General features: G+C 43.0%; 1 protein-coding gene across 1 annotated transcript in view; it reads left to right on the top strand.

Annotated features, from left to right (window-relative positions):
- PPP1R14C (protein phosphatase 1 regulatory inhibitor subunit 14C) overlaps window positions 1-6,961 on the top strand; it is an 85,616-nt gene extending 78,655 nt beyond the window's left edge. Inside the window, exon 4 of the mRNA XM_025997817.2 lies at window positions 5,375-6,961. Within this exon, the coding sequence (XP_025853602.2) occupies window positions 5,375-5,449 (75 nt within the window). The 3' untranslated portion in view covers window positions 5,450-6,961. The remainder of the gene's footprint in view (window positions 1-5,374) is intronic.
- Window positions 6,962-26,520: the final 19,559 nt, after the last annotated feature.

Genomic DNA, 26,520 nt, shown 5'->3' with positions numbered 1-26,520 from the left:
TTTCCCCCTCCTCATTGCTTTCTCCTTTTCAGTCTCCTTCACTGGCCCCAGCACTTCTCCCAGACTTCACTTGCTAGGGGACCTCTGGCCTTGGTCTTCAGCCCTCTTTTCTTCTCTATTTACACTTTCTTCCAAGCTTATCTCATGGAGCCTTGCAATTCAAAGCATTGCCACCTGTGCTGTCCAATAGAATTTTCTGAAATGGGGCAGCCCAGGTGGCTCAGTGGTTTAGCACTGCCTTCAGCCCAGGGCATGATCCTGGAGACCGGGGATCGAGTCCCATGTCAGGCTTCCCTGCGAGGAGCCTGCTTCTCCCTCTGCCTGTGTCTCTGCCTCTCTCTCTCTCTCTCTCTCTCTCTCTCTCTCTCTGTCTCTCATGAATAAATAAACACAATCTTTATAAAATCTTTTTTTTGAAATGATGGAAATATTCTATAGCCCTAGTGTCTAGTATGGTGGCCACTAGCCATAGATGGCTACTGACTATTTGGAATGTGACTAGTGGGAATAAGGAACTGAATTTTAAATTGTATTTGTCTTAATTCATTTACATTTAAATAGTTACACTGTATCATTTATATTATAGAATATAGGCATATTTATTACATATGAATATACTATAAGTATATATCTATATTTATATTATTATATTTATACTACTTGTCTATGTGGTTGGGGGCTTCTGCATTCATTAGCCTTGGTCTAGATCATTGTATTTACAAACTATGGGTGGTAACCTATGAGTTGGCCTTGACCCTTTTTTTTTTTTTTCAAATAAAATATCAAGGGGTATCACATATCGTAAGAGTTACATCTTTTCAAGAAACCTTTGTTTCAGGCTTGTTTCTTTGTGAACTAGCTGATGTAACTATGTATGGATCACATGTAGTTTTTTAGGAGTTGTGTTTTTTAGTTGAAAGCCACTGATTTATTTTTTTTTAAGATTTTATTTATTTACTCATGAGAGACACAGAAAGAGAGGCAGAAACATAGGCAGAGGGAGAAGCTGGGTCCCCATGGGGAGCCCTTTGTGGGACTTGATCCCAGGATCCTGGGATCATGACCTGATCTGAAGGCAGATACTCAACCACTGAGCCACCCAGGCGTCCTGAAAGCTACTAGTTTAGATGCAAGTGATGCGTAGCTTTATGACTTCAGCCGTTGAGCTAAGACACCAAGTCATGTTGAACTGTCTTCCTGAGATCCCCTCATGTGTCTAATAGGTACCCTCTGGGTTTTCCTCATTTCAGCATAATGGTTACCTTAATCCCCCTTTTTCCTTGTCCCATCTCCCCATTTTATTGGAAGTCCCATTCATTTTAGCAACACAGTCTAGTGACTCTGACTCTGAAATGGATCCTGCTTAATTTTCATTGCCTTTAAGGCTGGGCATCCCTTGCCTGAATCTCTGCAAAATCCCCAAACTAGCCTATCTTTCAATCTTGTTTTTATACAGCCTGTACTCCACATGGCAGTCACAGGGGGCTTTTATTTTTTATTTATTTTTTTAAAAGATTTTTATTTCTTCATGAGAGAGAGAGAGAGAGAGAGGCAGAGACACAGGCAGAGGCAGAAGCAGGCTCCATTCAGGGAGCCCGATGTGGGACTCGATCCCAGGTCTCCAGGATCATGCCCTGGGCTGAAGGCAGCTCTAAACTGCTAAGCCACCCAGGCTGCCCCACAGAGGGCTTTTGTTTTATTTTTTTAAAGATTTTTATTCATTTATTCATGAGAGACACACAAAGAGAGAGGGAGAGAGAGAGAGAGAGGCACAGAGACATAGGCAGAGGGAGGAGCAGGCTCCATGCAGGGAGCCCGATGTGGGACTCAATCCCGGGTCTCCAGGATCACACCCTGGGCCAAAGGCAGGCACTAAGCCTCTGAGCCACCCAGCGATCCCCACAGAGGGCTTTTAAAAGCCAAAATCAGACGATGTTGCTTCCCTACTTAAAAGCTGTCCATTGCATCAAGAATACTCTCTCAGCACTGTATTGTGGGCAGCGAGGCCCTGGCAAGCTGACCCTAGCATCCCCAGCATGGCTCCTGCCCCACTTGACTTGGCCTTTCTGTGCCAGGAACACCCACTTCCTTGCTTGTTTATCTGCAGGGCCTTTGCATGTGTTCTGTGACCCAGACCCTCAACTTTCTCCAGGCTGGCCTCCCTTTGTTAATTCACATCTCCCATCAGGTGTCATTTCCTCAAAGGGGTAGCCTTTCTGTGACTTGATTAGTGTCCACAACCCAAGTCTAAGTGATCTGTTTTGGAAGTAAATGAGGTATATTGTTAGTTACCTAAAGAATTTTTGAGTAATATGAACAAGCTATCAAAGTATTTTTTAAAAATGATTTTATTTATTTGAGAGAAAGCACCAGGGAGAGAGAGAGAGAGAGTGAGAGAGAGCACACAAATTGGGGGAGCGGCAGAGGCAGAGGGAAAAGGAGGCCCCTCGCTGAGCAGGGAGCCCATTGTGGGGCTCAATTCCAGGACTCTGGGATCATGACCTGAGCTGAAGGCAGACATTTAACCAAGTGAGGCACCCAGGCGCCCCTCAAAATATTTTTGATTAAAGATTCTTGGATCTTCTTTGAGGATCATCTGTACTCATTAAAATCCTTCTGTGCAAGTTTCTATATGGGGAATAAGTATTGGTCTTGCTATTTTTTTTTAACTTAGCGGAGTACCTCATTATGCAAATTTAATGAACATTTAGAAATATGTAAAATACAGTATATTAATGTGTAGACATAAAATTAGTTAATATAAAATTTTAGAGTTTCATTGATGTTAAATATAAATACAAGTTATTTATTGATATTTTTAATCACTGACATGAATGTATACTATGATTGGTTCTTTGAGATAATTTGTATTTTATTTAAATTACCAAATTACTTTTGTCTTGAAGGAGAAAAGTCTGTAGTTTAGGGTATATTATTCCTTCTAATATTTGATCTTTATTTTTATAATCTTTTTGAAAATATGTTATAGGAGTAGTGCAGAAGAATTGCTACTTATTAACAAGATAAGTGAAAGGATTTGTGATTCTGGCCTTTGCTTGAAAAAAAAAAAAAGGAGATCTACACTGAAATGCTGGAACTTTCTACAGGAGTCATTTGAGTAGTAGATTCCCAAAACAATGAAACTGAAACTGTATGTTTCACACTATATTGTCGAAACCATATATCAAGAGGAGAAATAGGAAATGTGTTAAATTTACAAAGTGCAAATTGAATATAAGTATGAAAATTTGGCATTATTTTATCCTAGAAAATTCTTTAAATTAGATAAAATAGTGTTCAGGAAGTTAAAATAGGGCCTCCTTTTATTTCATGTGTTCCATTCTGGCCAAGGTCAGAAATAGTGGTGATGAAAATGTTCTCGTTCTCTGGACAAGCTCTACAAAGAGAATAATCTAAACTGCAGATTTTTTAAAAAATATTTTATTTATTCATGAGAGACACAGAGAGAGAGAGAGGCAGAGACACACAGGCAGAGGGAGAAGCAGGCTCCCTACAGGGAGCCGGATGTAGGACTCGATCCCAGGACTTCAGGATCATGCACTGGGCTGAAGGCAGGCACTTAACCGCTGAGCCACTCAGGCGTCCCTAAACTGCAGATTTATGCACAGGGATGTTTCTTGTGGCATTGTTTATAATTCTGAAAAAGTCAGGAACCAACCACGTATTCTAGTAAGCAGATTGCAGAACATCTATATAATAAAGGATCATATAACCATTGAAGTTAATTTTTAGAAGGCTATTTAATGTTGTGGGAGAAAGCTTCTTACATAATGCTAAATTGAAGAAAAGAACTTATTTATATGGTGTGATCTTAATTAGGTAAAAACCATTTTCATAGGAGAATATACATTAGTGGTTCATTCTAAGGAGTAATTGTTGCTGGCTTATATTTTCTTAAGTTGTTTAGAAAAAGCACATATTAATTTATAATTGCAAAAAATTATAAAAAGAAAAAGAAATTTGTGTGGCTAACAACATACTAAATGTTAAGCTTATTGTGTTTTCGAGCTGGAGAGTAGTTTCTGGAATCACCTGGCCTGGGAGCTTGTACTAAGGGCTGTGATTGGGAGGGGGGCTTGAGAGTGGTTTTTCAGTAGGCCAAATAGAAAGGAAGATTTCTTAGCATTTTTGTTCTCGATAAATTCCTGATGTACCCAGTCCCGTCATTCACCAACCACCACTTGCTGATCAGAAAGTCTGGCTGTCTTCTTTGTCTGTGGCAAATATAAAATAGGAAGACAAAGTAATTATTATCTAATAAATATGACTTTTTAGGTAGCCAAATCATTTTAAACAGAAGGCAGCAGTGAAAGATTCCTGATGGTATAAAGTAGGAACCATTCTAGACTGTTCTTTAGTCATTGGGTGTTCATCTATGACTAGGACATGAAATTATTTTAGTGGATCTCCCTCAGCATTACCCTTTAAATGAAATTAGATTAAAAGAGAAAATATAGGATGTATTATAAATATTAAGTATTCGTTCTTGAGATTTTTATTTCAGATATGCGTTTGAATGTACTGAATTGTAAATGTAAAATGTGTTTGGCTTTTAAAAAAAACTGATTTGCAGTCAGAAAAAGTCAAAAGATTCTTTTGAGATCTAGATCAGTGGTCTCAGTATGATCCTGGAATCAACAGCAGGTGTCACTTGGGAACGTGTTAGAGATGCACATTCTCAGGCCCCGCCCCAGAACTACTGAATCAGAAAATTGGGGGCGCAGCACTCTGTGGTTTAATAAGTACCCCTGGTGATTCTAATGAGGACTTACATTTGTGAACCACTGGTCAAGCCCAGGTATGATCCAGAGACTAACATAGGCACAGCCAGCTAGTTAGAAATGCAGAATTTCCGGCCCCAACCTAGCCTACTAAACCAGAATCTACAAGCTCCCTGGGTGATTTGTATGCTCATATTAAAGGTTTATTAAAGGTTGAGAAGGCTGATCTAAACCACATGTGCCTTCAAAGGCCATATAGATAAGGTCAGTGAGTGAAGAGAGCAGGGTGAGGCATTGATCGTGATGTGAGGTTTAAGCACACTTCATTTGTTTAAAAATGTCCTCTATTGGGACACCTGGGTGGCTCAGTGGTTGAGTGTCTGCCTTTGGCTCAGGTCTCCCTCTGCCTTTGTCCCTGCCTCTCTCTCTCTCTCTCTGTCTCTTGTGAATAAATAAATAAAATCTTCAAAAAAAAAAAAAAAGTCCTCTATCAAGGCAGCTGGGATTGATACCTCCAACCAAACTCATCAACTCACATTAACTGCCACTGACCTTAGTGACCTCAAGCATATTTTAATTCCCAATTTTAGTAGAGTGAGCTTGTCATATTAACTTCTTCTGATCTCTTTTAGGAATTTATCCAGGAGCTGCTCTCTCGGATAAGAGGCATGAGGAAACTGAACCCTCCGCAGAAGAAGACCGGATAATTCTAACACAGGGTGGAACTCTCCCAGAGACGAAGATGGGTCCTGGGATTTGGGCTTCATGAAGACATTTATTAAAGCATAGTTGCCCTTATGAGAAACTTTTTTTGGGGGAGGGGGGTGTCTATTAGACATTTATTCAAGAGTGTTCCTTTTTTGTTTTGAAGGGTTCTATTAGTGTATTATTTTAATAGCAAGAACATCATGACTCTGGTTTCAGCCCAACCATGGGTTTTGAACCAGGCAGACATGCAAGAATGGGCTGGGCCAGGCAACATTTTCTTTGTAAAATCAAAGGTTTAGGACCTAACTATACAGGGATGGTGGTTTTCTTACGAGTTTGGTAATCTTTTTCTTAAATTGTACAACTGTCTCAGATGCCGAATTTCTCGTACTTGTATATATCCACACATGACTAAGTTGAACTGTAGACGTGAGTTTTATTTCACATTGATGGAATAAACTTGTGGTTGTCCTTTAATTGAAGGTCACAGCACATGTATTTTCAAGAGGCCACTGGATATTCTTCATGTGAATGCTGCTGACCGTCAGCATTCACTTTATGCACCAAAGTGAAAGAAGTCAGTGTATCTGTTATTTTAATGAGCTACACCACATGGAGTTGAGTTGGTCAAGGGCTTAATTCATGGACTTTATATTATTTCATTAATTGGGATGCTTTGCCAGGTCATGTACTTATTGCCTCGTTTGTGGTATTTTAAAGTTTTATGAATCCTTAATTTGAAGAACTATTCAGATTTTAAAGAAAAGCCCATGCTGAGTGGTGTTTTGCAATGGGGAAAGGAAGCACTGTGTAGCAATGAATTCTCTGCTTTCAACCAAATACTGTGTATTACTCTCTCTCTCCACGAAAGCAGGTCATGTGGAAGCTAGCAAATTAAGTATCTTCCTCCTTAGAAGTCGATCTGGTCATTTCTGTGCCTGGGCAGCATTAGAGCGGTGCGAGTGAGCTGAGGGTTGAATGATGTGGAGGTGAGAAAGCCTCACCTTCCTTCAAGAAAGTTGATGCAAGAGCATCCGCTGGTTTGGAAGGATGGTGGAAATTGCATTTCTGGCTCCTCTCAATGGCATATCCTGAGGCTTCTGGCTCTTGGCCCTAATGATGCACCCCAGTCTCCTTGCTTGGAGCGAGGTGTGGGGCGCCTGCCCTGTGCCTCCTGGTTATAGATCAGCTCCTTGGAGAAGGATCAAACGTCAGACGATGTGGGCTGGGTAAAAGGTCAGAGGAGAAACTCTTCCCTTCCCCAAGGAGGCCTCCACCGCCTCCCCCACAGAAACCCCATCTACTGTAAGATGTCTCTAGGGGGCCCTGTCAGAGGACAGGAGTCAGACATTTTATATCAAGGGTGCTCTGAACATATTTTATTTTTTAAAAGAACTATGTTTGTGAATTTTATGTATACTGGCAAGCTTTTGAAAATGTATTTAATTTTGTAATGTTTACCAATGATTTATTTACAAGCTATTTACTGAAATAAATGGAGCTGCTTACGACTCTGCTTACACACTTGCATTGCAAAACCTGTTCAAATGATAATTTTTCTGTGTGAGATGTTCTGCAGACAGGGGTACCAAGCACATATACCTAGCTTTTTGTTTTCCAGGTATTTTCAGGCATTTGACCCTGGTTCTCTCCTGATGAAAGCAAGGTTGCTGAAAGCAACATTCCTGGGTTGGGAAGGAAACGGAGGAGGAGCTCTGTGTGTTTGGTCCTGCCTGGCTTCTGTTTCAACCCTCTCTCAGGCCATGTGCTTTGCGTTTAATTATAACTACCTTTTACCCATCTGATAAAAATTCTCAAGAAAATTTCAAATTAACCAACTATTCCAGTTATTGTTGGAATGCCGTGCATCCTATAAACACAGAAAAATACTGAATTTGCAGGATTTCTACTAGGGCTGACCAGCCCAAAGTTATGAGCTGATGAAGCAAGAGGCCCTTTGATCCTGCCACATAATACATACTCTTCCTTCCCTCCCCAAGGCCTGGCATCACCTGACTCCTTCTGAACAGGACCTCCTCCTTGGCTCCTCATCTCTGCCCTCAACACGCCCTCATTCACCAGGCTCTTCTTCCTCTGCTCATACCTCTCATATCTATCCCTTGTTAAATCTTGCCTTGGTTCCTGCAACCATCTTGAAATTGGTTTCCCCATGTCCAGACTTGCTTACCTCTGATCTGTTCTCCACCCAGTAGCCAGAAAGACAGCTGGGATCACTCCACCCCTTACTTAAAACCCAAACTTCTCCACATTCCTTGTAAGGAATTGGTCCCTGCTTCTCCCGCCTCCTTTTTTGATCTTCTAATATCCAGTCCTGTTGAATGACTAGAGTTCTAGAGCATATATATTTTCTCCTCTGAGGCTTTGCAAAAACTGTTGCCTCAGTCTGGAATAACCTCACCATCCAAAGGCTTTATCTGGAAGCTGGTCTATATCACTTCCTAAGTATGTCCAGAGCTTCTAGTATTTACTACCTCATCCCAGCATATACACACCACATTATTGCTGTCTATTCACCTGTTTGTCTCTTCTGTTAGACTCTAGGATCTTTGAGATTGAGACCCAATCTTATAAATCAAGCACCAAAGCATGAAGTTGGCCCATCAAAGGGATCAATACATGTTTGCCAACTGAATAAATATGACTAAAGATGCTTCACAAAAACTCAACTGTTTCCTTCCTGGCTGGGATAGTGGTTCTTAGGCCTGAATGCACATTTGCATCACCTGAGGAGTTTTAAAAGCAAGTCCTGACCAATTTAATCACAATTTAAAGAAGCAGACCTTAGGTTTTTTTTGTTTGTTTGTTTTTTCAAGCTCCCAGATTGAGCACCAGCTGACCCATTGGATCATTCTTGTGGAGTCTGGCACACACGTTTGACCTCACTGGCCTCAGCTCACAACATGGATGCTGTTACCGTGGATGGCAGCTGTGGCATTAGCACATTTATTATTTCTCGTTCTACCTTCTGCTGGAGAGAAACTATAATCCAGCACCAGGGGAATGACCCCAAAGTACCCAACTTCTGGCTTAGTCTTCCACTTGAGCATTGAGAAATCCAAGTTTAAACTTTATCCATTTATAAAAAATCATCATAATAGTCCCCATTTACTTATTACTGTGCTGAGTGCTTACCTTCCTTACCACATTTAATCCTAACATTAATCTTATGGAGGTAGATTGCATTAGCCTCATTTTATAGAAGAGAAGATAAACTCAGAATCATTCAGCAATTTCCTGGAGTTCCCATGGCCCCAGAACGGACCTTCAAGACCAGTGCTGCTGTCTGCCTCTAAGCCCCTTGACCATTTAGCTTTCCTGCCCCTTGCAGGGGGTTTGTTCTCAGTTCCCCCCACAGGAATGAAAGCCAGGAGCTGCATCTAAAGTGATCCGAGCCCCAGAGCTGAGAGGTGGGGAGTGGGAGGCTCTGTGGTTGGAGTGGGTCCTCAGCCACCTATGGGTTCTCCGCCACTCCTGAGAACAGAGACCCCCAGCTCCTGAGGAGCAGCACAGCCAGACTTTGTAGCTGGGCTCCCCTCTGTCCCCAGGCTCTTCTTCACTTTCCCCCTGACAAAAAAATTCCTGGACTTGGCCTTGGTAGCTCAGCATAGAGTACCTGCCAACAGTTTCCAGAGGAGGTAAAATTGGGAGAAAGAACATCTGGAGGAAATTCTTTCTCAATTCCTGTAACACTGGGATATCTGATTTTCATTTGCTACCTCAAATCCCCATAAGAGATTGTGTGCTGTGCAGAATCAGTTATTAACAGATGAGTACATGATTGTATCAGCTCTTTCCAAGAAGACACAATGGTTGGGAACATGAGCTATTCTTGAGCGATGACTACCATCTCCCCGAGGACACTGACCAAAGGGCCACCGCCTAGAGTAGCCAATCTGTCCCAGGCACTTGGTGCACCACTCAGAGAAGCGGGTGGGATTGCATCTAAGGGTTGCCCCCTCCCCTTCCATGGCACAGGCGAGGCTGCCAGCGGGGGCTGAAGTTTGCCCCATGGCTTAGTTCTGTGGTGGGCACTGCTCCCGTCCAGCCCGCTGGGATATGCCTTTCTTTCTGCTGTCCCTCCAAGTATTGCTCAGCAAGACCCTGGGGCCCTGAACCAGCCTTTACTGTGTGTGCCTGACAGCTTGGGGGAAAGGCAGGCCGCACAGCTGACGGACACATCTCTACCCTTACATCGTTTTTGCTTCTGAGTCAACGATCCTGGGGATTCCCCCCACTTCTCAGGAACCTTCTCTGAGTGCAGCCACTTTGGAGGTGCTGTCTCCCTACTTCACATCCCCATTGTCTCCTCCTTTTGCCCCTGTCTTGGGTCACTACACTCAGGTCCCTCTAATGGCACAAATGGGCTAAGAGAGCCTGGTGGAAAGTACTGTGGGGGTGGGGGGACCCCTTGTCTGCGGTCTGTCTAAAAAAGCAAAAGAATTTAATGTATTTGGTAACTGGAACTTTGTGAAAGCCAGTTGCAAGTTGGACACTGACAGGAATACAGGTTTTCTCCCCTAGTGCTTTCTTCCTGAATTTACGATGATCCTGCAGTTATTAGTAAGAACTAGTGCCACTTCCTTTGGAATTCAGGATATCACTTACGGTGTGTTTGTAATTTCCCTGTGAAAAACTGGGTGGCTTCTCATAGTTCTCTATGAGTAAGACCTATCCAGACTTCACGGAGTTTCCTTGCACCACTTGCACCGCTATTCAGACACAAGTGCTGGAAATGTTTCACTTCCTCAGTGTTCTTATGCCACCATGGTGTATCTTGACTGGGGAGAAGTTGTTTTTATAATACTAGATAGTTCACCACTTCTCTTGGCTCTGTGGGTGCTCCCGCTACAACATGGCAGATAGGCATTTCAGTAGAATACTAATATTAAAATAGCTACAAATTAGGTCCTGGAAATCCAGTTTTCTAGTGCTTTCATTGGATCCATTGGATAAGACCAGATTTCTTTTATCTCTGGTCAGTTTTCCTTTATCTTCAGGATCTTCAAGCAGGGTGTTAAGTGACTCTGCTGGATGGCCTCCTTTAGTCTGACCTTGTTCTGGTCGGTTCTAGAGGTAGATGGTCCTAGCAAGCATATGAGGGTAAAGAAACGTGCACTTTTAACATCATGGCTACATAGACTTGATCTCATTTATATGCATATTTTTAATTCAGTGTGATCATTGTTGGGAAACAATTCTACCCAGGCCTGTCATGTTCCTGCATGTTTTAATTAATGTCAATATTGGAAGATAGAAATAAGTATTTCCCTCTAGGGCAAAGAGCAGGCAGGTGTTTGCCCATTATAAAAAATGTGGGCTCCCTAAATTCAGAGTTTTCTCTCCTATAATGCAACTCACTGCCTGCACAACCATCACCTAGCCTTCTTCGCAAACCCCTCTGGGCCTTGGCTCTGGGAGAAATCAACATCAAAAAGTGTTGTTACTCGGGCAACTACTATTGCCAATTAACAAACTCTCTGTTTCTCTCTGACCCAGGATTGTGGGGTCTGGTGCATCCATGAAACTGAGGCAGGCTAACTTGTCAGCCTGTAATAGGGTCAAGTCTGAGACCCTATCAGTGTGATTTGTATCATTCTTATAACTAGTAGATACTTTCTTATATTTAGACCCTAACTTGATTAATCATTTTCAATGGGGGTAAGGTCAGAAGTTAAAGACATTCCATGCCACAAATGGTGGTTCTGTGGATAGAATTTACTTTCACAAAAGCCACTTTCTCTCTTCCTCCTCCTTAGTAGCAAAAAGGGAACGCTGGTGGAGGTCAGGGAAAATGCATGACGGAGAGACACACCTGCTTCACACAAAAATGACTCCTTAGAGTGAAATGGAGAATACAAGCAAATGTCAGTTCTTGCCTCATATCTCTCTCCAGTACGGGCCTGCATAATAGGAGTAGCGCATTATCGCTTGCTATTGTCAAATTCCCAAATTCCACTGCAAAAGTAGTTTTTTGATCATAATTTCCTTGTGTATTATAGTCCACCCTGTTGTTTCTGAAACCAAAAATAGAAAATGAGCTCATGGTTCTTGTCAGTTCGCAGGGTGCTTCACAGAAAGTGTAACCCCCTCTGGGTCACAGGTGGCTTGAGACTAAGTGATTTACTATTTGGTTTTTCTATTGTTAATAGCAGGAAATGCTCCCTTGCTGCTGATGAGATTTATAAAAGGGAATATTACTGATAAAACCCCCTTTCTGATTGTTCATAGATAAGGAGATAAATAAGATAATGCATATTTAAGGAATGTTTTTATAGCACTTAGCACAGTGCCTTACCCTTTTAAGCTGTGCTCCCAACAGGGGCAGGAACCAAAATTTGTACAATAGATTGTGTAGGCTTGCATCACTTTAACAGAATACACCAAAGCCCTAGAAACTTACTGAAATTAGTGATGAGTGAGAAGTTGAACAAAACCTTCAAACTCTTGGGAAAAAAAGCATAGTTAGTTGTTTTTTTCCCCTTCCGAATCTTATTTTCTGTTGCAGACAGATGTGCTGAGAACTGCCTGCCAGTATCTTTAAGCTAAGTGTTCCTACAGCTACAGCTCGTGGAACTTTACAGGAGAGAGAGAGAGAGAGAGAGAGAAAGCCAGAGCCAGAGAGAAAGAGAGAGAGAGAGAGAGAGAGAGAGAGAGACAGGGCCACACAGAGCCACAGAGAGATCATGTGCCAGAGAGAGTACCAGAAAGAAAGGACACAGAAAGTGGCAGACAGGCATGGTAGGGAAGAGGGTCTGTGCTATCACTGGGTTCTCAAAATGTCCATACCTAGATCTTCTGAAAAATCAGAGCCTGGAACATTGGAGGCCACAGTCATGCAGGAAGCCAGGGTTCCCAGAAGTCCCAGAATAGCTGGTGACAAGGCCAGCCCCCCCCCCCCCCCCTTGGCCTCAGACCTTCCCGAACAAATTCCCAAACTTATTCTTTCCCATCTCATACTCAGATGTTCCACTTTGCCGAATTCCTTCCGTGGTTGATAGGTTCTCCCAGACACGCTGCCCCAGAAGCAAGTAATGGCCTGTCTGCATGGCAAAGAAGCCTGGAAGAGGCTGGTTCCCCCTGGCATGCATATGTTGGCTTGTTTAGGAGGTAGATTTCAGGTGTCTTTCCTCTTCTGCTTGTTGTGATGGGTCCTGCCCTTGGGTTCCCATGATCACAAGCCTCTGGAGTAGATTCACCCCCAACATGTTCAGCTCCACAGTCTGCTTCAACTGCCAACACCACTGCCTAGCCAGGGGAAAGGTATGAAATGGCACCTGCAGAAAGGTCTGTCCTCACCCCAACCCCCACTCCCACTCATTTCTGCTATCTTGTTTAGGTTATCAAAAAACAAGTTGAGACAAGCATGTGAATACTGGTGTACAGTGCAGAGCAATGAGTGGGGGGAAAGCCCATACTTTTCCCCCTGTCCCTGGGGAAAAAAAAAAGAAAAGAAGGTAATACCTTGTCCCTTGACAAACCACTTCTTTTGAGCATTTTTTTGTTTGTTTGTTTGTTTCATAAGCATGCAAAGAAAGAAAGCCATTGTGTTACATTTGGGCTGGGAATTTAAATTCTGTAAAATATTGTATACCTTCTAAGAGGAAGTAAGCTCTTAACTGTTTTTGCTTGTGTCTCATCATGAGTCTCATTTAATCCAAAGCACTGGCCCATAATTTATGATCTTTGTACAGCAAAAACACTAAAGATACTTCTTAATTCCACTACACAAATCAGTTGCACATGTAATGTTAGCAGCAGCAATTACCACTGCCTAAGTATTTGCTCACACTGCCACCACCTGAGATTCAAAATGGCTCAGCCACCCAATTGTGAACCAGACAAAGCCATATTTCTAATGAGCTCCAGGGCCCGAAGGCAGAAACCCTGAAGGAGATGGAATTCCCATTTTGTTGCCAACAATAAATATCAAGCTTAATGTTCATTCAGTGATGACTGCCTAGAGAAAAACAAGCAGAAATGAAGGGGCTTTAGAATCCTAACCAATAATCAATCCAATATCTCCCTCAGATACGAATTTCATTACTAAGGGGCTCAATTTTTGTGTTGTCAGTTTTAGTGAAAAGTCCTTGAGGGTTATTCATTGGTAATTGGAGAAGTCAATGTTAATGTCTGCCGTGGATTAGGAAAGGATGTTTTATGACTAACTTTTCAGATGCTTATATTGAACTGGCCAAGGTTGGAGGTTTTATTGGGTTCTACCCAAAGCTCCATAAAAGCTTTTAAATTACCTATAGTTGTCAGAGGGGATTGTCTCCTCAAGAAGGCGAATGAAGGTTTAAGAGCAATGGGTAGGAGAAAAGCCCATACTTTACTACATATCACTATACTACATATCAAGTTTTAAAAATAATGCCGTGGCTCCTTCTGTCTTCCTCCTAAATGGTGGCCCTGGCTTTCAAAAGAAAGAATCCTCTTGGGAACAAGCTTAGGTTAATAGAGTTGGTGGAGTCTGCAGGCACCAATTGGTGAGCTTTTCAGCCTCTTGCCCTGCCCTCCTTCCTCTAGCATCCTGCAATCCTCCCACCACGTCTGTGGTAGAGGCCCCACAATCGACTGGGCATCCATTCTCCTTCAAGCTAACCAGCACATACCCCCTGGTAGGAGCCTTAAAGTGTAGTCATCTTTGTTTTTGTCCAATTCTTTACTGGGGTGGTGTGAGTCTGGGTGTGTGAAATTGTGAGGGCTAGCTAAAGGTTGGTAATGAAGACCCTACCAATGGTCATTTGAATGTCATTTGAATGTCATTTATCTCCTATGGCAGCTCTTGATGTTAATAGAGTAATATCCCATTTACAATTACAATCTAGGCTGAAAGAAGTTCAAACTCTGCCAAAAGACTGAGCAGGGTGGGCATATAAACTGATACCAGACTTTAAGAGGGCAACTTAGAAATATTTATTAAAATATAAAATGTTACTATTTCTTGATTCAATAGTTCTACTTTTTAAAATGTATCTAATACTTGTACAAATATACATAGAAAGTTTTTTTATTAGTGTTTTTGTAATAGAGAAAAGTGGAAGCCAATTCATGCACATTAGGTAGTTTTATGAAGAATGATACACCAACATCCATGGTGTTGGTTCTCAAGAGGCAAAAGAGAGGATTTAATATAATTCTACCTTTTAAAAACAGTGTATATATATATATATTAATAATATATTATTATATTAATATATTATATTATATAATATATCACATTAATATATAATTAACAATAATAATATATATTAATATATATGATTATATACATTTTAAGAAACAGAAGAATTACATTGTCATCAATCCTTATCTTGGGGTAAGAGTATAGGGTCAATTGTTGGGGAGACAACTTACTATTGGTTACATTTCTATAGTGTCTGAGTATTTTCTTTCTTTTTTTATTTTTAAGATTTATTTATATTAGGGAGAGAGAGAGAGTACGGTGGGGAGGGACAGAGGCAGAGGGAGAGAGAATCTTAAGAAGACTTCAAGTTGAGCACAACGCTGACGGAGGGCTCAATCCCACAATGCATGAGATCATGACCTGAGCCAAAACCAACTGTTGGACAGATCCAGCTACCCAGGTGCCCCATGTTTGAGTACTTTCTGCCAAGAAGATCATCTTCACTTTTAGTGAGGAAACACAGTTTGAGTAAGACACATTTGTGGAAGGTGCCTTACCCAGTGGCTCTGTGAACCTCACACCTGTGTCCAGGGCTGGCTGAGCGTGGTCTGCACTGCCTGGACAGTGTGCTTGGGCCTGCCTGGGTGACTGTGCAGGGCGACTGGAAGATTCCAACAGGCCCTGGCAGAGAAGGCATTTTTCCTCTGGGAAGAGGCTGATGGCCAATTGAAACTTAGTTCCCTGATCCCCAAAGGGTGCCTGTGGGGAATGTGAAAAAAAGGACAAAAATAGTATCCAGTTCTAGCAGGAAGGGTTAGGGCAGACCCTGAGAGTGCAGAGGGTAAAACTATATCACCACCTAAAGACATGGTGAAGAATGGGGAGAGGGGGAGAGGTCTATTTTTTTTTCTAGGAAAGCAGAGGTGGCTAGAGGTGGCTAGAGCAGGCCCAAGATGGCCCTTCTACTGTTCATCTCAGGTGGCTCCATGAAGCATGCATCCAGCCTCTGCATGTCCTGTCTGTCTAGCTCCCACCACTACATGCTCTATGTGCAGAGAAACTCTGTCCAAGCTCAAGCTTTCGTTGTTGGGGGAGAGGTGCTGTCATCATCACTGACCTTACCCTGAACAAGTGATGACGACATCAGCTACCTTTCACTGAGTGTGCTATGCTAGTGCCCTTGGATTCAAGCTGTACTTGCCTCATGAAGCAAGTTATATATTACCTATATAATGTACCCATTATGTAGGTAAGGAAACTGAGGCTTGGAGAGAATACATAGCCTGATGCCATATATCCAGTGGATGGTGAAGCTTCTATTTCAAGGTGGGCAACCTGATTACAAAACATATTCTGTTAAGCTGTGTGTGGTTATAAATCAAACCAAGTGGGACAGTTATCTGGGCTAGGGAAGTAGGGCCATCGTATCTTTTGGCTCCCATCTTGTGGTATAGGCCTCCCCCAACAAAGTAAGGGCATCTCTCAGTATTGAGAAAAAAAAAATAGCAAAACCAAGCATGTATTGAGGTAGGCCCTGGGTGCTAGATTCAGCAGCTTGTGATTCTGGTTCATTGTTCTGAATATTTCGTTCACAAGACACTTGACACAATGCAAACATTGCAGAGGAAAATATACTGGAGGCTGTGAGAGACAAAACTGCAAGGAAGTGGGTGAGGAAAGGTATGGTCTTTATTTTGACTTTCCTGTGGGTGGTCAGGTGGGCCTTTGGAGGTTGATAGAATGAGAACATTTGGATCTGTCACAACTCAGCATGGTATCCTGGGGCAAGTGATTTTCCCCAGGCAAAGAAAAGAGCAAATGAATATTAATGCAAAAAGATCCAGCACTGGCTAAACACTTGCAGAAACAAGGCAGTATGTTTATTAGATTGGAAGCTTGAGTGGCTGCGAAGATGTGGTGCTCATCAACCCCTCACTCAACAGTGTTGGGCTTGGAATCACGCTGCTTACTTTCTATGTGATTTTGGTACCTCATTAGGTGCTTGCCCCTTCCTCTCTTTATCTAGAAATTAGGAAAATAAAATAATAGATTGTGCACGTATATAAGCCTTTTATATAAAAAGTGCCTTATTACTAGTCTGTAATTAGGAAGATACTACACGTAGCTACTCAAAATACTCTTTCTTGCTCATTTTCAGTTGGAAAAATAGTGATCACCACCCTTAAAACTCTTGTTCTTTCTCCTTCCTTTTCCTTCTTGATTGGTTCCTGGGGTTCATCTGATTCTGCAAACCCACAAGTGTGGAAGCCAGAGGAATTCAGTGGAGTGGATGGCACATCTTCAGGCACTGAGGTTGTAAGGAGGAGGTGCCTTTAGAAGCAAGCCTGGAGCATCAGCCTGTGAAGGACAAGTGTCTGTACCCCAGAATTCTCAAGCTCTCATATTCTATAGTTAGATGCTTAGGGGACCTGAAAAAAAACTTGTGTTTTGATCTTCGTTACCTGTGTATTAGACTTTCCACTTTTTAATATTGAAATGTATTTGTGTTATCTCTCCCTCTTGGGGTCACATTTGGCTGGGGTATGGAGGTGGCAGCTGAGCAACCATCCTAAATCCAATAGCCATCCCAGTGGGCCAAATTATAGGTGGGAAATGGCCTTTCATATCCAAGGTTCAAAGAAGGAGAGATCCATCCAGCGAGGCGCACCTGTCTTTTCCTCAGCATTTCTCACAGAGAGAGTTCTTAAATGAAGGACAAGGTTATGGAAGATCATCCTTAATTAAACCTGCAGTCAATCCCTCGAGGGCTTTGTCTATGTTCATCTCTTAAATTATATACTCCAATTAGCAGAGACCTCCCTCTGGCCTCGAGGTTTTATTCACAGGTCTTGCCTCTTTCCGGCAGCCCAGTCTCTGGAAGCGTCATCTGTAGATTTCTTCCTGCTGTCTCGCTTGCCTTCTTTTCTCTCCCAGCGAGCTGAGGCTGTGAGCCAGGAAAGGGCAGGCCTGCTCTGTCTCTCAACTCCCCACCCGCTGCTCATCCCCACCCCACTGGCCATGTCTCCTGGCTCTCCCCTGAATTGGGCTCCACCTGTCCAAAGCCTTTTAATAAAGATGTTGACCCGCATTTCCTGCTGTTTCCAGAAAGAAGCGATGTTTCCTTTTCTCAGCCAGGAAGTCCAAGGGGTAAAGGATTTCTGGGAGAAGAGGTGGAGAAGCTTCTTGATCAAGCACGGACCTTGATGACTTTTTTCCCTAAGATCAGAAAAAGCCAGCTGATTTTTAAAACCTTCATCACTCAATAAATTCATCATTGGAAAAGGAACCAGAAAACATGGAGTTTCTTTCATGGGATCCACGTATTAATCCTAAAAGGCTTTGGCTTCTTGAAATATCTATTAAGAAGATCAGCAGTCATTTTTTAAAAATCACTATAATAAACTATTTCTGGTATACAGAAAAATCTAGGCAATGATATTGGAATACTGATCTCTATCATCTGTCTATTTATTTGTTATTCTAGATAAAATCGGAGGCCTGGCTGACCCATCCTTTCCCTTTGTAGAGGCAACTAAATTTGTTCTTTAGCCTTCCCATGCGTACCTTTATATTTTTACTACTTATGTAAGTTCCACAAGTGATACTACACTTAAAACTTCATATACATAGTATCATACTCCATTTCTCTATCTGCACCATGCTTTTTACATGTGAGAATTTCCTGTTTTAATAATCATGGCCACTTCATTTATTCTAAGGGAGGTGTCCAATTGCTCATGGATGTAGGCCATAATCACTTCTCGTGATTAAAAACAATGCTATGGGGCACTTGGGTGTCTCACCTGGTTTAGTGTCTGACTCCTAATTTTGGCTCTGGTCATGATCTCAGGGTTCTGAGATCAAGCCCCACGTCTGGCTCCCCACTCAGCTCAGAGTCTGCTTGAGATTCTCTCTCTCCCTCTCCCTCTGCCCCTATCCCTGCTTGCATGCATGCTTTCTCTAAACAAACAGACAAATAAATAAAATCTTTACAAAATTACAAAATAAAAGTAAAAAAATAAAAACAATGCTATGACGGGCTTGCCACGGCAGGGATCCGTACACATGACAGTGTCCACAGTGAGTTTTAAGATGATCAGATATGTTTGGAAAAGTCCAGAGCAAACTTTTTCTAGAAAGGGTGAGATAATAGGTAATTTAAGCTTTGTGGGCCACAGAGCTTTCGACAGGCTCTTGCCACTTCCTCTCACCCCACTGCCACTTTTTTTTTACAACCCTGTAAAATGCAATAACCATTTTTAACTCGAGGGCCATACCTACTATGCCAGCTGGATTTGGCCATCTTGTTGGCATAGAGACTGGCCTTGTTCTGGCGACTACTGGCAATGAGGCTGTCCGTGCCTCTGAACTTACCAGATATTATCGAATACTCAAGGTGATTTTGGAGAAGCACAATATCTGTCATCTCCCTTTCCTGCCTGATAGTCCGTGATGACTTATTTCCTCCCTCCTTCCCTCCCTTCTTCTTTCCCTTCCTTCCTTTTGACATGCCGCTTGTGCAAACATGGATCATTTCTTTTTACTATGGAACTTCTTGCTTGAGCTCAGATGTTTACCCATCATATTTGAAGAATTCTATAGAATTATAGAATGAGACTTATCTTACTTCCAGAAACCTGAGTGTGGCCTGGGCAGGGGTGCAGCGTGGAAACAGTCTTCTGCCTCTGGGAGGTGGCATCCAGAGCAGATGCCATTACGGAGACAAATGGGGTAGGCAGTGCCCATTGGACACATAGCCATAAACGTGCTTGAACTATTTGGCGTACTTAATGGTGCATACTGATTAAGGCTTTTGATTTTTATGACTACCCAGGGGGAAGAGCATATGGGGAATGGAGGTAATCCTGGAAAAGAAAGAAAATATTAACACAGAATAGTCTTGAAAATATAAAAGTATGACAAGTCTTGAGGGGGTGAGTATGAGATCAATATTTATGATGAAAATATATGGTAGGGAGCTTTGAGAAAATGAAGAATTCTCAGGCTGTGGGGCAGTCGGGTGTCAAATAAGCTCATGTCAGTCACACTGGACACTTTTTTTTTTTTTAAGAGAGAGAGAGACAGAGAGAGAGAAAGCACCCAAGTGGAGCATATGCACATGCACCTATGAGCCTATGAGGCCCTATGAGGGGAGGGGAGGGGCAGAGTGGGAAGGGAGACAGAATTTTAAGGAGGCTCCATGCTGAGCAGGGAGGCTGACCTGGGGCTTGATCTCATGACTCTGAGATCATGCGTGAGCTGAAGTCAAGAGTCTGACACCTAACCAACGGAGTCACCCAGGTGCCCTCATACTGAACACTTTTTAAATTATAATTACAGTATTAGAGGACTGGGGCAGCTCTGCTGAATGTGAGAAGAAAGCGTTTTGTTCTCAGAAACAGTCTGTTGGCCTGGATACAAGCTGGCATCCTGGAAGACCAGGAGAATGCTAAATGGCCTGGTGGCCCTACAGGTGTGGTGCCATGTGGGGCAAGAAGGTGATGGGGCGGAGGCCTGGGGAAGCCTCCGATGATGACTGCTGAGCTCTCCGCAGTGCACGGGGCAGGAGCAAAGGCAGAGTCACCCGAGGCAACCGGAGCGAGGAGCTCCGCATAACTCGCAGTTTGGCCTCCGCGCTGGTAGCCAGGGGGACACCTGGAGCGAGTGTCAGGCCACAGACAGCCTCTTGGATCCCGCAGGCCCCGGCCGGCCACTCCAATCCCCTCCCCTCCCCCCCCCCCCACCCCTTCCCTTCCTCGGGCTGCTCACACCCAGGGAGGCCCCGCTGGGGACACACTTCCCAGGTGACACCCTGCCTCGTGGGCAGATGGCCCATATCTCCGAGGCCCGTTTCCTGCTGTGCTGGATCTAGCAATTCCACGGCGGCCGCTCAGCTGTGCCTGGGGACACCCAGTACCGGCCCCGTGTCCTGGGCCACCAGCCTGCCTAGCACTAGGGAGGCTCAGAAGCCACCGTGCTGCTTGTCGCTTTCCTGGTCGCATGTCTCCGACCCAAGGCACACACCTTCTTCCTCCGTCTCCATGCCAACACTGAGCCCGAGGCACCCTCCGTGTCCCTTGTCCCTCCCATGCCTCCTCAAGGACAGCCCGGGGGGCAGTGTATTGATTACCTCCTTGACCTGACTCCCGGTGGCCTCAGGCCGGGCCCTTTTCGTTTGCTGCAGCTGAAGCCCAGAGCCCTCTTTTTGTTGTCCCACCTGGAGGCCGATTGTGCAAAGTGTGAATGAAAGGAAATAGTTGCCTAGCATCTGTAAAAAATACACCCTTGGAGTTTAATAACCGATATCAGGGTGGCATTTTAGTGTCAAAAACATATTTTCATCTGTGTCATTTGATACACACATCAATTCTATGGGGTAGGCAGGGCCGGTGTGACTTCTCACAAAGAATTTTTTATTGTCACTTTATAGACAGGGATTTAAAGCTTGGAGAGAATTTCTGTAGAGAATTTTAGGCCTTCCCAGAAATTTCTGAAGTTCCCAGAGCTGGTCCATGATGGGGTTGGGACAAATCCAGATCTTCGACCCTTAATCCATGATTCTCAAATATTGCCTGCCAGGGTTCTTCAGAGAAACAACCAATAGGATACATATGTATGTATATATGTATATGCCTGCCTTTGGATGAGAACTGAAACTCTGGCTCTCCCTGGATCTCTAGCCTGCTGGCCTTTGGGCAGGAACTATACCATTGGCTGTCCTGTTCTTGGGCTTTCAAATTTGGACTCGAATGAAACTATTGGCCCTCAGGCATCTCTAGCTTCCTGACTCACTCTATGAGTGAGGACTTGTGATCTTAGGACTTGTCCACATTCATAATTATGTGAACCAATTACTTATAGTAAATCTCTTTATACACACACACACACACACACACACACACCTCTTCTTGCCTATTGGTTCTGACTCTTTTGGAGAAGCCCGAGTATGCACTCTGTTACACCACGTCTCAGCATCTTATTACTGCCTGTTAAATTGTGACTCTTCACTGGGCTACAAACTCTGGATGGGCAGGGACCAGATCCACTTGTTCCTTGCCATATCCTTAGCACCTGGTGTGGTGCATGGAGCGTAAATACTAGCAGGATGCCTGTGGGTTGGCTCACTGAATAAATGAGATGCTGAGACCCTAAAGATGAGTAGGAATAAGTCAGGAGAAGGTATAGGAGGTGGTGGGATTAGACACTGGAGAAGGATGTTCTAACAAAGGGAATGGGACAACTCAAGTGTCTGGCTAGAATGGGTACCACGAGTTTGGATATCAGTGATTGGAGGTGTCAGCATGAGGCAAGAGGGGTGAAGCGGAGAGTCAGGTCACAATGAGCTTCACATGCATGTTGTAATGTGTTCACTTTATCCAAATGGGGAACTCCTAAAGAATTTGAGGGTTTGGAACTTATCTTGCAGTATGACCTTGACTGAGGTATTAAGTCCATCTGGGCCTGAGTTTTATTGTTGGTGCTTGGTTTTATTTGTTTCTTTTTGTCGTTTGACAAATGAGGGAAATATTTGCCTGAACTGATTATGAGAACCCCAGGGGAAGTACCCCTGGTGGGTAAAGGGTGGCCTGCTGGAAATTTGAAGGGGGCCAGTAGGCAAGGCCCAGTGTGCCTGTGGGGATGTGAACCACCTCACCTTTGGTGCATGAGTACAACTCCGTGGTATCCTTCTGCTCTCAAGAGCAACTATCAGAAGCATGTGACGAATGAGTCTCTAGTGGCATCAGAGAGTTAGGATGCCTTCCTGGAGTACCCAACATCAAGGGAGTAACTTGTGTCCTGGGAGCACCTAGGTGAATAAATGATGTCTAGGAAGAGTCCCTGGGGAAGAATCACAATAGCATGAGCAATACTCTGTATTAAAAGCAAGGGCCACTGAGTTCTAAGGTAAAAAATCTTGGACCCATTTAAGATCCATGTGTCTCCATGTGCTGGTTAGAATTTATCCATGCTCATACTATGCAGGTCAGCTGCCGACAAGATCTTTTCATTGGTCAAATATACTACACTGTATGGGCATATGTGAAGGATGAGTAGATTAAATAAATATTGCAAAGCCTTCCAAACCCCAGTTTGCTCCCAGGAGAAGTATTCTATTTTTCTGAGCTTACTAGAGGAAGAAAGGCAGATTGATTTTCCTAGCAGTATGGCAGATAGAAAAGGATGGATAGGGTTTTGTTTTTTGTACTGAGATGATAGAACTATAACAGATGCTTAGAAAATGCCAGTGCCTTGCACAGCCTTAGCTGAGGGGGATTACAAATAGCAGGCTGGGGTTTTTAATTTGGGGGCATTCTTGGGAACTTGGACTCTGTTTTTACACTTATGTGGGCATCAAAAGAATCCAACATGACTCATATAATCTGAATGGGCACTTAGAAAGTCAGACTGTACCACATAGGATGGAAATGCTACCAAATGAAGACAGAAAAGTATTGTTCAGCCTAAGCGGCAAAGTTTTTTTGTTTTTATTTATTTATTTTTTAAAGTAAGCTTGACGCCCAATATGGGTCTCAAGTTCACAACCCTGAGATCAAGAGTCACGTGTTCTTCTGAGTGAGCCAGCCAGGTGCAAAGTATTTTTTCCTTACCCTTTTCCATTTGCTTTCTTGTGTATTACTTGTACTTTTTCCTTCCTTTCTTGTCCTCTCTTTGCTCTTAAACTGGTACCCCCATCTTCCTTGAACTCCTATTTCTGTTGATCTCATCTCAGGCCAGCAAGGGTAAGGGCCTTGCGAATAAGCAGGTGAATCATGAAGTGGAGGCCACTCACAAATCATATTACCCACTCGTTTATCCAGCAACCGCCACATGCCTGGTGCACAGTCCCCTTGTTTCCAAGGGCTAGTGAAGCTGAATAAGCAGACTGGGGACAGTTACAAACTCTCTAAGCCCCACATGACAAAGACTGAGTATAAAACTGAGTACAGCCCTCCAGTGCTGTAGGAATTCAGAGAAAGTAGAGATGAATGAGAAAGAAATTTTTGGTGGGCAAAGAGGAATTCTCAAGGTGCTGGGGATTAAAATGAGCAAAGACAGAGAGGTGAGAATCATGAGAAGACCAAGCTGGCTGGAGTGGAAGATGGTAAGCCCCAGCAGGTGGGAGGCAGGCCAGCAGCAGTTGATAGCTGTCTGACATTGAGGGGGTGTGCAACCCCAATTCTGATGCCTATCCAACTCTTGCTCTTTATTTTCTGCTCCTCCATAACTGTATTTAGATCTTCTCTTATAACACTAACTGGTTGCATCATAATGTACCATCTGTCATTATTTTTATGCATATCCAAATGTAATTATCACCAATAAGGTCTTGAAGGAAAGGGATTATCAGAGTGATCTCTGGCACGCAGGAGGTGCTCAATACGGATGAATTAATGTCTGTATACTCTCGGGTAGCACAGAACCTGGCATGTAGTGGGTGTCCAGCATGTCTCTACTGGGACTCAGTGTTCAGTTGCAGATAAAGAGCCCACTATAGCTATTTTAAGCAGAAAGGGATTTAATACAGAGCATTAGCTGCTTATAAAATTGTCGGAAGGGCTAAAGGAGTGGGATTGTAGGCTGGGCTCCCAGGAATGACTCTCAGGAGAACAAGAATGCAGGACAGAGAGACTAAGGGAACTTCAGGAATCTGGGGAATCGGCAAACCAGTGTAGCAAATGCCAGGCTCTTCTGGTCCTATCCCTTAGTCATACTCCAAGGTTCAGGGGGTAGCCATTGCAAATACTGGTTCCAGAGACACACCATCCCAGCCTTGATCCTGGGATCAAAAGCTACCATCAAACCTGTTGGCTGCAAAACTGAACCTTGCCTGTGAGCCCCACCTCCCTCCCCACTTAACTCAGGTCATCCTTCAAGGCTTACAGGAATGCATTTGAGTGGTAAATCCTAATCCCTTCGGAAACCCTAGCTGCAAAGACTCTGGGAAAGTCTACTTATAATCTGTTCAAAATGACTATAATATATGAAAGTCCTTAGAAAAATGTTGGACTGAAGAGATACCGAGTGGCCATTTCTACTTCACTAAATATTTGAATATTCCTTAGTCCAGGATATGCTGTTCAAGCTCAAAACAGGAAGCTGGCAAAAGGGAATATTCTCATTAGCTTCCTCTTTGAAGCCTATGTGATTTATTTATTTTTTTATTTTTTAAAAAGATTTTATTTATTAGAGAAAGAGGGTGTGCATGTGCAAGAGAGAGAGAGAGAGAAAGAGAGCAGGAGCAGAGGGAGAGGGAGGAACAGAGTCCCTGCTGAGAGGAAGCTGATGTGGGGCGTGATACCAGGACCCTGGGGTCATGACCTGGACAGAAGGCAGACACTTAACTGACTGAGCCACCCAGGTGCCCAAAGTCTATGTGATTTAATAGATCTACCTAGAAAGATCCAAACACTTACTCTGTCCCCTGTCCTCAATTTGTAATCAGGGCAACTACAGTTTGGAGAAATGACTTGCTAAGCCAGTCTGGGGCAAGTCCCATAGTGATTTCTGACAATAACCACTTTATGCACCAAAGACAGGATCAGATGGGTCAAAAGCAGCTTATTATTTCCCTTTCTTTCTCTTCAAATCTTGTTTCCAGATCACTTTGCCAAGACTGGATGGTTGATGGTAGCTCTCATTAAAGTTAAGATTCTCAAACTTTTAAGAAAATGTCTTTATTTAAATACAATTTAATTAACATATACTGTATTATTAGTTTCAGAGGAAGAATTTAGTGATTCATCAGTTGCATATAACACTCAGTGTTCATTACTTCAAGTGCCCCCCTCGATGCCCATCACTCAGTTACCCCATCATCCCATCCACCTCGCCTCCAGCAGCCCTCAGTTTGTTTCTTAGAGTTAAGAGCCTCTTCTGGTTTGTCTCTCTGTCTAATTCTATCTTATTTTATTTTTCCTTCCCTTCTCCTATGTTCATCTGTTTTGTTTCTTAAATTCCACATATGAGTAAAATCATGGTATTTGTCTTTCTCTAACTTATTTTACTTAGCATAATACCCTCTATTTCTATCCATGTCATTGTAAATGGCAAGATTTCACTCTTCTTGATTGCTGAGTAATATTCCATTGTATGTATACACCACGTGTTCTTTACCCATTCATCTCCCAATGGACATATGGGCTCTTTCTATGTTTTGGCTATTATAGACACTGACGCTATAAATATTGCAGTGAAGTTTCCTCATTAGATCACTATATTTGTATCCTTTGAATAAATACCTAGTAACAAAATTGCTGGGTCATAGGATAGCTCTATTTTTAACTTTTTAAAGAATCTCCATACTGTTTTCCTGAGTGGCAATACCAGTTGACATTCCCATCAACAGTGTAAGAGAGTTCCCCTTTCTCTGCATCTTCACCAACATCTGTTGTTTCCTGAGTTGTTAATTTTAGCTATTCTGATTGATGTGAGGTGGTATCTTGTGGTTTTGATTTGTATTTTTCTGATGCTGAGTGACATTGAGCATTTTTTCATGCGTCTGTTGGCCATTTGTATGTCTTCTTTGGAGAAAGAGGTTCTCAAACTTTTAAGAAGTTTTCTGGAACCCTTTAATAAGGGTTTAATAAGGCATTTAATAAGATTTATAAGAGATATCTCACCGGTCTCTACTCCCATATCTAGCTCAGGCCCAGGTAGGTTTAGGGTTTAGGCATATTCACCAGGGAGGACAGCTCCACCCATGTAGTAGAAGACTTCTTGATGCTGGATTCCAACTGCCGGATTCATGGAGATGTTGCCTTCATGCCTACCGCTAACAAAGCACCCATCACTAAGTTAATTCATTTGCATAGCATAGCTTATAGCTCTCCCAGTGTCAGGACAGCATGGCTCCTTCCTTCAGATTATAGTGATATTAAGTGCTTTTCTTAGAACATTGGAAATATGTCTAATAAGAAGAAA

The sequence above is a fragment of the Vulpes vulpes genome, chromosome 1, assembly GCF_048418805.1.
Source record: "Vulpes vulpes isolate BD-2025 chromosome 1, VulVul3, whole genome shotgun sequence".
Lineage (NCBI taxonomy): Eukaryota > Metazoa > Chordata > Mammalia > Carnivora > Canidae > Vulpes > Vulpes vulpes.
Note: the sequence above shows the minus strand (reverse complement) of the source record. Positions and strands in the feature narration are given on the sequence as shown.